Source organism: Cervus canadensis, chromosome 19, assembly GCF_019320065.1.
Source record: "Cervus canadensis isolate Bull #8, Minnesota chromosome 19, ASM1932006v1, whole genome shotgun sequence".
NCBI lineage: Eukaryota > Metazoa > Chordata > Mammalia > Artiodactyla > Cervidae > Cervus > Cervus canadensis.
Window position 1 is genome coordinate 44,589,202 of NC_057404.1, and position 14,091 is coordinate 44,603,292.

At 37.7% G+C, this 14,091-nt stretch overlaps 1 protein-coding gene across 3 annotated transcripts in view; it reads right to left on the reverse strand.

The window, feature by feature from the left end:
- TBCK (TBC1 domain containing kinase) overlaps positions 1 to 14,047 on the reverse strand; it is a 195,277-nt gene extending 181,230 nt beyond the window's left edge. The window contains exons 1-2 of one of the 3 annotated variants that reach the window (XM_043438214.1): positions 13,768 to 14,047; positions 6,248 to 6,469 (exon numbers count right to left, since the gene is read on the reverse strand). In XM_043438214.1, coding sequence (XP_043294149.1) covers positions 6,248 to 6,440 — 193 coding nt within the window. In that variant the 5' untranslated portion in view covers positions 6,441 to 6,469; positions 13,768 to 14,047. Of the gene's footprint in view, positions 1 to 6,247; positions 6,470 to 7,784; positions 7,858 to 13,763 lie in introns of those variants that run through there. The other 2 variants (XM_043438215.1, XM_043438216.1) reach the window with 2 other exon arrangements.
- Positions 14,048 to 14,091: the final 44 nt, after the last annotated feature.

Consider the following 14,091-nt stretch of genomic DNA (forward strand, 5'->3'; position numbering starts at 1 on the left):
GTTTGTTCTTTACTAGATAATACAATTCCTGATGGCAGGAAAGATTTTGGTCTTGTTCAAAATGCATCACCAGTGTCTAAAACGCTATCTCAAACATACACATCTAACTTAAACATATGTTAAATTAGTTAACTTGAGCAAAGACTCAATGTGGCCATTAGAAATGAATAAGTCTCATATAAAGACTGTCATTTTCTCAATAGAAATCTGTCCTGTGTAGAAAAGCATATACCTGCTCTGTAAACTAGGCATAATAATATCACAATAGCACTTTTTTTAAATATAAAAGATCATCAGAATATGCTAAAATGTGCATACTCCATTAATTAATAATTTTAAATTAGATATTCACAAGTCTCCATATCTATGAAAGATTTTAAAGTGTCTGACATTAGTACAAAATTTGTCAGGTTTACAATGATTTAGGGGAAAAAAAATTATCAAGTTTCTTCAGGAAACTCCTTCAAAACTTCATAAACTAGAGTTTGCCAAAGCTTCAGGATCCTATGGAACCTTAAAGTAAATATTACTTTAATATAGCAGACCCATAATCCTGGCAGAATATCAAAAATTCTCCCAGAGGTAATGGAATATATACCAAGACAATGTTTCCAATATGAACCAGGTTTTTTTCCCAAAAAATCATTAGAGGGACTTCATCCTGAAACTCTAAACAATTGTTTGAAAATAACTTTTGCTTGTTATAAAACAATATAGTTTCACAGAATATGACAAAAATATTTGAGAATAATATGCCAAATATAAGTCAGCAATATAGTGGCATTATTTATAAGAAACAAATGTGACACCAAGATGAACTTTAAAGAGTAGAACATACAAGAACCATTACTTAATCTTCCCTATATGAAATATTTGATGAGTGTCACATATCTCTGTAGTGTACATACAGTTTGAATTGTAAGTTTTAAGTCAAGGCTAAGAAATGGAAGAGAGTACAGTATTAAGCAAGACAGATAATAAAGTAGTTGAATAAAAAGAGGGACTAAATGAAAGATTTAAAAAACTTTTAACTTAGAGAAAGGTAAATTGTGAATGTGTTAAGATAATATGAAAGGTTATTAGAAAACAGTTACTGCATCATTCTTTCTTCACAGTAAAAACTGAGATTAGCTCATCACCTTTTAAATAAAATCTCTAAATAAATATTTATACAGTCAAACTGATAAAGGGTAATTCTGGGCTTAAGAAACAGTATCATAATAAAAAAAAAAAAGAAACACTATCATTACTAGGTCACTGTGATGGTCAGTTTTATGAGTCAACAGGCTAGGCTATAGTCTTCAGTTATTCAAACACTAGCCTAGGTGTTACTGTGAAGACATTAAATAATTGATTAAAATCTACAATTAGTTTAATGTGAGTAAGGAAGATTAACCTAGATAATCTGGGTGGTCCTGATTCAATCAGTTACTAAGGCCTTAAGAGTAGAATCCAGTCTTCTCTGGAGAAGAAATTCCACACTTGGGACTATGACTTCAGCTATTATATAAAAATTCACCTTGTCCTTGATGATCTGCCCTATGGATTTCAGGCTAGTTTACCCAGCCCCCACAATCACATAAACGAATCCCAATCAATTAATCTATAGCTATCAGGCTATCTAGCCATCTATCTCCTACTGGTTCTGTTTCTTTGATGGAACTCTAAACTGATACAGACACTCAGGTTGAAATATACATATGCAGCTAGAGATACAGAATTATCTTATAGGCCCTTAACAATTCAATTATTCTCTACCTAAATTTCAAACCTATTAATTAAAATAATTTTGTTCTTGATTTTCCTAGCAATAAAAAAGATTTTTGAGTAATCAATACCAAATCAATTGGAATATATTACCATTTATAATCATTTCTATGTTTCTAAAACTGCTGAGATTTCAAGTTCAAAAGAAAAAGATTAAGTTTGCTAACTTAAGTATTTTCATGCTTTACTGACCTTTTTTTCTTTTAAAGATATTCTACTCAATTTCTCTTTTGATAAATCAAGTTCAAAAATTCAAATGTAAACTATTGAGATTAAATACATCAACCTGCTGCTGTTGCTAAGTCACCTCAGTTGTGTCCAGCTCTGCGCGACCCCATGTACTGCAGCCCACCAGGCTCCTCCGTCCATGGGGTTTTCCAGGCAAGAGTAGTGGAGTGGGTTGCCATTGCCTTCTCCTTCAACCTGATGAGTTAGCAAGAAACTAATATCATCTTGAATCAGTTCTGAATGATCTGTTGGAAACAGTGAAAGCTTGACTTCTGAGCTAACCTAACATGTGAAAACAATGTTACTAAAATGAACCATGTGTTACACTTTACTCCAAGTAAAATGAGGAGAGTGTGGGACTAACAATGACAAGATGAGAGATATCTGTGTAGCAAGAACAGAATAAAGGAACCAAAATCAAGATTCTTTGAGGAGGCAAGCACAGTCCAAACCAAAATGATTACATCATTGAAAAATATGCATTGTTCACTTAGGAGATTGTTGACTTTTCAAATTTTTCAAACTGAATGTAACTGAAATGACTGGGATGTTTGGAACAAACAGACCTTCACAACACTTACTCTAATTTCATTAGTTACTCCTTATGCTTATGACTTTTCAGGACAAGGAAGATTGCCAATAGTGGGGGGAAGAAAAGTAATCGAATTCCCTAACCTTTTGACAATAACAGACACTTTCATTCTAGGCAGTCAAACTTAAAATATATGAATTTTATACACATCCATAATCTGTGTGTCCCCAGAAGAGAGGGCTGTGGAGACCTAGGAGCAGGGCAGTCAGGGGAAACAGAGTAACCAGGAATATGGTGATTGGGCCTAAGGAGACTACCCACATTGTTGAGCTGGGTTCAACATTGACAGAGTTTAACAGTGTCCAAGGAGATTACTTCCTACCTGACATTTATAACTAAAAAGGAGTTTCCTATGCAGTGAGCAGTAGGGTTCCCCAGAGAGATTATGTCATAAGGTTTTTCCTAGTTCAGTATTTACAGAGGTTCACTTAGGTAGAAGGATGAAAAAATGAGCTCAAAGACTCTTGACTCTAGGACTATAGAATCAATTATCCCAAAAAGCCTATTCCAAAAAGTCTAGGGAAAACTGGACAGAGGCAAGACCCCAGTCATCTGAAGTGATGCTCCAAATAGGCTTCCAGTCAGTGGGAAAGAATAAAGGGCACTTCAGGATACAAGAATAAAGAAGTCCTGGGTTTCCCTGGGGGATCAGTGGTAAAGAATTGGTCTGCTAATGCAGGAGACACAGGTTCCATCCCTGACCCAGGAAGATCCCACATGCCAAGGAGAGACTAAGCCCATGCTCCACAAGAGTCGAGCCTGTGCTTTAGAGCCTGGGAGCTGAAACTACTGAACTCTGCGTGCCCTGGAGCCCAGGCTCTGCAACAAGAGAAGCCCCGGCTCTGCAACAAGAGAAGCCCCCACAATGAGAAGGCCAGCGCACAACTGGAGAGCAGCCCCCGCCTGCCGCCAACTAGAGAAAAGCCCGAGTAGCAGTGAAGATCCAGCACAGCCAAAAATCAATCAATCAATCTTAAAAAAAAAAAAAGAAAAGAAATGAAAAATTCCCAAGAGCTGAGGTAAAGTGGCAAGAATTTGGGAAGATAAGCATAGTCCAAATTTCCAGACATACAACAGCAAATTTTGGTTACTCATTACAGATGATAATGATCTACCATATGGCCATCCTGGAGTGATTTTGGAACTAGGCCAATTCCACAAGCCAAAATTCTTCAGAATTTGTAATTGGATGGGGGTGGGGTGGTATTTGAGGCATTCAGGGCTTGACAATATCTATCAACTATTTGGTTATATAAAAGCCCCAAATGATACCTATAATTTAATTATTGTCTTGAAGCTCTTTAGCAAACAAAAACTTTAGCAAAAAGGTTTTTTAAATTTGCTTGTTTGTAAACAAACTTGCCAAAAGTTCCTAGGCTACTTAATTGCTCTGTGCCTCAGTTTCCTCATCTGTAAAATGTGAATACAGTAGGAGTTCCTACTTCATGGTAATGTTGTAAGGATTAAGTTAATTAAAATATGTAAAGCATTTAGAATACTGCCTAATAAGTAATAAACACTCAATAAATGTTAGCCATTAATAACATTACAAAAAACATTTTCTATTCAAATTCTATAAAACTTTCAGAGAAACTATTATCAAGAGGCATAAACTAGACTACTTGAAAGTATCATTTAGCCTGTTTTTCAGCAAAACTAAGGAAATAAGAGTTTGCATTTTTTTTCAGCACCTGTAATATTAGGTTGAAACATCTGAAAATGCGATTTTTAAGGGAATAAAAACAGTAAAATATCAGTAAGAATATGGGGTTAACTTTCACAATTCATTTTGTTAGAAAAATATATTTCACTGAAATGTATTTAAAATAATTTTAAGCATGAAATTAAGCTTTCAAAAATAATTTTAAAATGATTAGAAGATTGCCACCATAAGCACCTTCAGGGGTGCTATGGATTTAACATTTGTGCCCCACCTTCCAAATCCACCTGTTGACACCTAACCCTCAGTCTGATGGTGTCCGGTGGTGGGGCTTTGGGGGGCGATTAGATCATGAGGGTGTCCATGCTAAGTCGCTTCAGTCATGTCCGACTCTTTGCAACCCCATGGACTGTAGCCCACCAGGCTTCTCTGTTCATGGGTATTCTCCAGGCAAGTACTGAAGTGGGTTGGCATGCCCTTCTCCAGGGGATCTTCCCAATCCAGCGATTGAACTCGAGTCTCTTGTATCTTCTGCATTGACAGACACTAGCCCCACATGGGAAGCCATGAGGGTAAGGCCCTCACAAACAGGACCAGTGCTCTTATTTTGTAAAAGAAGCCTGAGAAAACTCCCTTTCCCCTCCCACCAAGTGAGGTTACAGGGAGAAGATGACTGGTAAGGAAGAAGTGGGCCCCACCAGACACAGCATCTGCTATTGCCTTAACCTTGGACCTCCCAGCCACCAGAACTGTGAGGGACAGACTCTTCTTGTTTATAAGCCACTCGGTTTATAGTGTCATATTTTAGCAAGGAGAATGGGCTAAGATAAAGGTATAGAAGAACCTGACTTTACGCCTGCACGCGTGCATGCTAAGTCGCTTCAGTCACATACAGCTCTTTGTGACACTATGGACCATAGCCTGCCAGACCCCTCTGTCCATGGGATTCTCCAGGCAAGAATAACAATGTAGGTTGCCATGCCCTCCCCCAGAGGACTGAACCTACATCGCTTACATCTTCTGCACTGGCAGCCAGGTTCTTTACTACCTGGAAAGCCTGGACTATACTACTAAAAAGGCAGTAAACTTCTTCCTGGTGAAATACTGACTTTTTAACCAATAGAGTTCAACTCTACTAAATGAAATCCTATATAAAAAGACTAATGCAGCTACGAAGAGGTAAAAACATTAGTGACCCTCTTTTCATTGGAAGAAACTTAGCCCAAATTATTACTTTCAATCATCAAATACATTCTAATAAACAATTCTGTAAGTTTCTATTGGGCTTCTCAGGTGGCTCAGTGGTAATGAATCCACCTGCCAATGCAGGAGATGCAAGAGATGCAGGCTTGATCCCTGGGTCAGGAAGATCCCCTGAACAAGGAAATGGCAACCCACTTCAGTCTTCTTGCCTGGAAAATTCCATGGAGAGAGGAACCTGGTGGGCTACTGCCCACGGGGTCACAGCAAGTTGGACATGACGAGTGACAGAACACAAAGTTTCTAACATTATAATTTTCATTTCCTTTTTAGAGAGATGAAGAAATATGCTTGAGGATAGAGGCTTCCCTGAAAAAGAATATTAAAAATCCTGATTCTCAGATCTGAGAAATATGAATCATTCAGATGCAGTCAGGAAAACTCAAATGACTGTTTGGCTGGAGTGAAAAGTACTGGCAAGCAAACATACACACTCTGATTACTTTATATGTTTACTATTTATTATTACGGCTTCCCTGGTGTCTCAGATGGTAAAGAATCTGCCTGCAGTACAGAAGACCCAGGTTCGATCCTTGGGTTGGGATGATCCCCTGGAGAAGGAATGGCAACCCACTCCAGTATTCTTGCCTGGAGAATCTCATGGACAGAGGAGTCTGGTGGGCTACAGTCCATCGGGCTGCAAAGATCAGACAGGACTGAGCGACTAACACTTACTGTATATATTATAACCTAATCAGGGTAACAGGGTAGAGAACACAAAATATGCGAAAACAACTCACCGTGCTTTCCCCTAGAAATATCCACATACTGGCACAGTCTGGGGTGAGTGATGGTCTTGAGGATTTGAAAGCGCCCTAAAATCTTGATGGAATTTGGTGTGAGAGGAAGCCCATTGCTTCCACAGACATCATGGGGCAGAGCAGAGGCAAAGAAGGTAAAGGCCCCCATTTCGGCATCCTTCAAGGGAAACATTCTCGGAGTCCTAAATCTTCCCTGGTAATCTAGAAAAGGAGAGAATTTTTTGATAGATCAGCTAAGCATTAAGCCAGTGTTTTCTCACCTTAAATATGATTAACCATATATAAGTTGGAGGGATATGTCAAAGCGTACATTTTACAGCAAAATTATCAATGTGAGAAAATTTCAAGATAATATCAAAGAGGAAAAACCACCCAATCATGAATTTATATTGCAGCTCTAAATCAAAATCAAAGATTTGCAATGGCATATAAAAGAAAAGATAGAACACTCTCTCTGCAAGGATGCCTGACAATTTTAAGAGTTTAGAAGAAGCTTGTTATTGTACGTTCATATTAATAAGGCTCTTCTCTTTACCTAAAGTTTGAATATACCACAGACTACAAGTACTTTTCTTTTTCATAGTGCAAGGAGTCGGGAAAGAGGAAATAAGGACACCAACCAGAACTTTAAATAATCAAGGACTCTACTAACAGTATTAAGAATCAAACTAACATCATCCAGCAATCCCACTAATAGGCATATACCCTGAGGAAACCAAACTGAAAAAGACACATGTACCCCAATGTCCAATGTAGCACTATTTGTAATAGTTAAGACACGGAAGCAACCTAGATATCCACTGACAAATGAATGGATAAAGAGCTGTGGTACATATATACAATGGAATATTATTCAGCCATAAAAAAAACATTTGAGTCAGGTCTAATGAAGTGGATGAACCTAGAGCCTATTATATAGAGTGAAGTAAGTCAGAGAGAGATAAACAAATATCATTATTAATGCATATGTGTATTAATATATATATATATATGGAATCTAGAAAGATGTACTGATGAACAGATTTTCAGGGCAGCAATGGAGATGCAGGCAGAGAGAACAGACTTATGGATATGGGGTGGGGTGGGGAGGAAGAAGAGGGTGGGATGAATGGAGAGAGAACATGGAAACATACACATTACCATATGCAAAATAGAGTCAATGGGAGTTTACTGTATGTCTTAGGGAACTCAAATTGGGGCTCTTCAACAATCTAAAGGGGTGGGATTGGGTGGGAGGGAGGTTCAAGAGGGAAGGGACACGTGTCTACCTATGACTGATTCATGTTGATAGCAGAAACCCATACAATATTGCAAAGCAATTATCCCTCAATTAAAGATAAATAAATTTTTAAAAATAAAAAGAATTAAACTAGATAGCAAACAGCCTTATAATGTTACTTAAATAACTAATAAATTTTTGTTTTAAAGTCAGGTGCTTGCTTTGCAAGTGGTGCTTTACTGCCCTCACTGATCTTGACAGATGTTATTGCCTCCAGGTTAGAAACAGATATTCTACCTGAAGATCCTGAGGGGTCCTAGCAGCATAATTTCCAAAGCAAATGGAGTCCAGTATTTTATCATGAAGTGGCCTGAAGATTAAGAAGCTTAGTTTAAAATCTGTATCACATTATGACAACCACAATAAAAAAAGGTCTCCCAACAAAAAATATCTCTCTCACCTAGGTGTCTCACTAAAAAGACACTGATTGGTCAGGCACTGCATTCTTCCCTTCCAGGTTTCACAATAAAACCTGGAATTCTAAATCAAGACAATAGGCTGCTTTTCATATATCTGTCCAGAAACTTCATTAAAACATTAAAAAGAACTGTTTCAAAAGGTGTAAACTCATAATAAGGAAGAGGGCAGAAAGAGGCTGTGAGCTGATTTCAAGAAACTCCTATAAAGCATTCTGAATAGGTAAGAGCACTGTCACAAGAAACAGAGAGGAGGAGGTTACAATCTGTGATATAGTTAAGAGCTGTGCTCATCCTCTTCAGATCAGAGGCTTCAGATTCAGAGAAGGAGGGAACAGTGGTGAACAACAGCAGTCAGAAGAATATTTGAAATGAGAAATATAGCATTTGAAAGGCTGAAGAATAGAAGACAACTTTGCCACCAGACCCCCATTACTGGCAAGTTGTTTATCCTCCTATCCAAGGATAAGGTTACTACTGCACCATTGTATGAAACGCAGTCATGAGATTAGGGAAGAATCCATAAGAAACTTCAAAAATACAAAGTAATATCCTAGTTCTTAATTGATGGGTTAAGGGTGTTCATATTATTCTCCATAATTTCACATTCTGTATCTCCACCTATCTATATATATGTGCTATATACAATATATTTCATAAAACTGAAAGCTTTTTTCATTTTAAACTGAAAAACATTTTTAAACACAATGAACTGATTTTCAACAAAGGCCAAGGAATAGAATAGGAAAAGGACAGTCTTTTTAATAAATGGTGCTACAAAAAGACGTTCATATGGGAAGAAGATTAACCTCAATTCCTACTGCTACATCCACAGAAGTCTGATATGGATTATAGACCTAAATGTAAAAGCTAAAACTGTAAGTCTTCTGCACAAGAAGATTAAAAAAAAAAGAGGATTTTTTGCAACCTTAGAATAGGCAAAGATTTCTCAAGCAAGATAAGAAGCGCCATAAAAAACGAACTTTAGGGGCTTCCCTGTGGTCCAAGGGTTAAGAATCCACCTGCCAACACAGGGTACATGGGTTCGATTCCTGGTCTGGAAGATCCCACATGACGCAGAGCAACTAAGCACATGCACCGCCAACTACCAAGCTCCAGCTCCAGAACTCACAAGCCACAACTGCTGAGCCCATGAGTCCTAGAGCCTGTGCTCTGCAACAAGAGAAGCCACAGCGATAAGAAGCCTGAGTATCACAACAAAGAGTTGCCCCACTTGCGGCAACTAGAGAAAGCCCGTGCACAGCAATGAAAACCTAGCACAACCAAACATAAATAAATAAATCTTAAAAAAATACTTTAAAAAAATCTATTGTTTCTCTGTCCTAGCAACAAACAAATAAAAATTAAAATGAAAACAGATCTCATCTGAGCCAATCAAAAACAAAGCAATGAGAATTTTTTTAAAAAGATGAACTAAAGTGGGCTTCATCAAAATTAAAAACATTGCACATCAAAAGCCACACTTGAGAAAATACAAATCCAAGGTAAAGTTAATTATGCCATATCTATCTATATATATGTATGACATTTTTATCAAATACACACACACACACACACACACATATATATGCATGTATGTTTGTATATATGATAATGGGGCTTCCCTGGTAACACACTAGCATTCAGAATATATAAAGAATGCCTACAACTTAATAATAAAAAGAAAGACAAGTCAACACAAAATAGGTAAAAATCTGAAATGTGTATTTTCACAAAAGAGGAATACGAATAGACAATAAACACATGAAAAAGTTCTCAATGTAATTAATCAGCGGGAAAATGCAAATTAAAACCACAACATACCATTTTACAACTACCAGAATGGCTAAAATTGGAATGACTGGCAATACCAAGTATTGAGAAAAATGCGAATTGGAGCTGATTCTCTGATGCTTATGGTAGTGTTAAAATGACACAAGGATGTTGAAAAACTGTCCTAAAGTTAATAGTACACCTTACAACTCAAATTCCATTCCTATTGGGTATCAACCCAATAAAAACCAAAATGTCCATAAAAATACTTGTATGAGAATGTTCACAGTAGTTTGATTCATAACGGCCCCAAACTGGAAGCAATGTAAACATCACACAAGTGAACTGCTAAGCAAGTTGTGGTATATTCATCCAATGAAACACTATTTCTAAAAAACAAAAAAGGAATAAATATGTCAATATATGGATCTATCTCAAAAATATTATGTTGATGAAAGCAGTAGACACAGAAGAGTTCATATCCTACGGCTCCATTTAAATGTTACAGAACTACAGTTTTAAACTATAGTGATAAGAATGAGAATGTAGTGCCTGGGGTGGGGAGGAGGGTTGTGGGAACAGTCTTGGAAGGGAAAGGTAGGAACTTTGTTCAGTTCAGTTCAGTTCAGTCGCTCAGTCATGTCCGACTCTTTGCAACCCCATGAATCGCAGCACGCCAGGCCTCCTTGTTCATCACAAACTCCCGGAGTTTACTCAAACTCATGCCCATCGACTCGGTGATGCCATCCAGCCATCTCATCCTCTGTCGTCCCCTTCTCCTCCTGCCCTCAATCCCTCCCAGCATCAGGGTCTTTTCCAGTGAGTCAACTCTTTGCATGAGGTGGCTCATGCTCAAAGTATTGGAGTTTCAGTTTCAGCATCAGTCCTTCCAATGAACACCCAGGACTGATCTCCTTCAGGATGCACTGGTTGGATCTCCTTGCAGTCCAAGGGACTCTCAAGAGTCTTCTCCAACAACACAAAAGCATCAATTTTTCGGCGCTCAACTTTCTTCACAGTCCAACTCTCACATCCATACATGACCACTGGAAAAACCATAGCCTTGACCAGATGGACCTTTGTTGGCAAAATAATGTCTCTGCTTTTTAATATGCTATCTAGGTTGGTCATAACTTTCCTTCCAAGGAGTAAGCGTCTTTTAATTTCATGGCTGCAGTCACCAGAGAGGAACTTTGTGGAGTAGTATAAATGTTTCACATCTTGATTAGGGTGGTGATTGCTACAAGTTTGTTGACATGTATAAAAACTCACCAAACTGGTCACTTAAAATCAGTGCATTTTAATATATGTAAATTTTATCTCATTAAAAAAAGAACAATGAAACAAAATTAAGGGAATATGAGAAAAATAATTTTAAAAATTAGTGCTTGTAAATTAAACATATGATTAAAAAACTAGATAGAAGTGTTGGAAAATAAAGTTGAGACTACTACTCAGAACATGAAGCAAATGCACAAAAGATAAAAACATAAAAGATTACAAACACAGTGAATCAAGCCAAGAATTCAACAACCACCTTACAGGAATTTCAACAAAAGAGGACAGAGAAAAATAAAGAGGAAAAAATTATAAAAGACCAGGATAAAATTACCCACAGTTGAAGGGAAATTAAAGAGGCTTCTAATTTTAAGAAGACTAAATTAACCAGAGATATTTATTCAGGCTTCACTGAATGAGTTCATTGCAAGGAGAACAAACTTAGAACAAAACATGTCATAACAGATATTCAAAGCTTCAAGTATAACTAAAAATGTTAATCATTTCAGAGAGAAAGCAAATAGTTCAGGCATCAAAACATCAAGATCCAACACTCATTCTCATGTCCTCAAGAGCATCAGTGGAAGTTAGAAGATGGTGACGCCTTGAAAAACTTTAAGAAACATAATTTAGTTTCTATACCCAGCCAAACTATCAATCATAATAGTAAAATAATAATTTACACTATGCAAACATTAAAAAATAAAATCACTACCCATATATTTTTATGAATAAATTTTTTAAGGATGTATTCTACCAAAACAGAGGAGAAAACCAAGTAGTAAAAGACATTGTACCTTATTGTACCTTTGTACAATATTGTAACATTGTACCTTATTCAAGATTGCAATGAATATAATTCAGTATAGAAGTTGTCAAAAGGACCAGAAGGTAATCTGTTCAAATCAAAAAGAAAGTAATGGGGCTCCAAGGGGAATGTCTTCAAGCAGAGAAATGGCAGGGAGGTTCTCATACAAAGAATAAGAGGACTTGGTGAATAAAGCACATGAATCTTTTCCCTCGAAGAAAGTACAAAGTCCTCTGTGAAAGTGAGGAGGGTCAAAAACTATATAAGAAGTATATAATCAAAAAAATTAAGCACACTTAACTATGGCATAATTTTTGTTACTGCAGAGGAAGAAAGAACAATCCATTTGACATTAATATTACAATCTCATTAGTGTGGTACATAGGTTATGAAATTAAACACCTGGAAGAAAATGTATAATGGCATATTTCTTGGCTATGCACTGAACTTTATTTACAAAACCATAATATTGTAACATTTTACTGGTTTTTATACACATAAAGCAAAAAACAATTGGAGTTAAATACACTGTAACTATTAATAAGGTTGTCAATGTATAAGGAAAAGTCCATCTACTGAAAGGCAGAAGTGAGTGGATGTGGTTTCTGCCATCTAAAGGTAGAGTCACTAGTTTCCTTGTTTTACTAAACAAGGAGCCAAATATATGTATTTTCAAAAGCTGATGTGAAAAAATAAAGTTTACATATTACTTGGAATTATGAAATTAACCAGTATTAAAACTAAAAATTATGATAACCACTCAAAAATTTATAGAAGAGAGGTTGTGGATGGTGTGGGCTATCTTAAGAAGTCAATTTTTAAAAAAAGAATGAGCAGTTTAACATATCATTCAACATACATACCTAAAATTCGAAAAGATTAAATGTGGTTATCTTTGAAGGAACAGGACTGAGGGCAGGAAGACACTGAGCCGCTGCATTTTATTATTACTATGTCTTTTGATTTTCAATCAGACACACCTATCACTTAGACAACTAAAGATCAAATCACCAAATACAACGCAAATAATTCAAAACGATAAAACACTAGTTAGCACAAACCATATCATCAACGTTCTGCTTCAACAACGTCTTAAGTTGGGTATACATAAAAAGGCTCACATACAACAAATACATTGATTTCCTCACATTTGGTGAGTGGAAGAAGGTAAGTGGGGGGGGGGGGAAACAGCTGAGATGAGAGATCAGTCGAGAGAGAGAGAGAAAAAAAAAACAATATAAGAAGCTGGATTTGAACATTCATTCATTCACCAAATATCCTTAAGTTCCTATTTTAAGTCAGGCACTTTTCCAGCTTCTGCTCCACCAGTGAACAAACACGACAATATTTGCCCTCAAAGAACCTGAAGCGGAAATGTATCATAGGCAAAAAAGGTCAAAAATTGGGCAAAAGATGCTTATTTCATTATAAATGTTTACACATTTTTAATGGGTTAATAACACTAGTCCATTTACTTTATATACTTTTCTGCAAACAGTTGTCTTTCTAGCCCAAACAAAAACAGGGGCAAGAGTCCTTGAAAAGCAACCAATGACAACTCTTTTACATTCTTCCACTTCACGAATGTCACATGTCGATAACTGACTAAGCCTTTGAAAACAAGAAACAAACTCCAAAGCAAGAGTTCGAATCTACGTTGACTAGTGGAGAGCCGAATCCACATTCTCTCAGCTCCTCTTTCAACCTTCCTTTGGAACAGTCAGGCAGCAGTTCCTTTTAAAAAGCTGCCTACAGTTCTCAATGGACCCAGGTGAGTAGGGAGGAGGGCTGTGGGTGGGGATTGGAAACTGTGATCAGTAACCAAAAGCAGCACCGGTGACCTCTTTCAATCACAGCAGGAAGTGCGGGGCCATTCGCTGCACCTGACCTTCCTCTACCTCCCGTCACACCCACCCATAAAAAACTGGGAAACCCAAATACCTGCCTCTGGGTCTGGGGCCGCAGGCTGACACAAAGATAAGGGAATGGAGCTGCTACACAGGGCCCCAGAGCTGTCGCTGTGGCTGGCGTTGCCGCTATTGCTTAGGGCACCAGGCCGCGCATTGCAGGTACTTCTACAAAAGAGGCTGCTCCTGGAGCTCCGGGAGCTCCAAGACTGCCCTCTGCCCGCGAGCGAAGTCAGCGGGGCTTGCCAGCTCGGAATCCGGCCAGGAGAACGAGCCCGGCGCTCTCCGCTGACAGCTCCCCGCTCTCCCAGCTACCCGCAGCTCGGCCCTTTCCTCTGACATCACAGATTCTGCGACGGAAT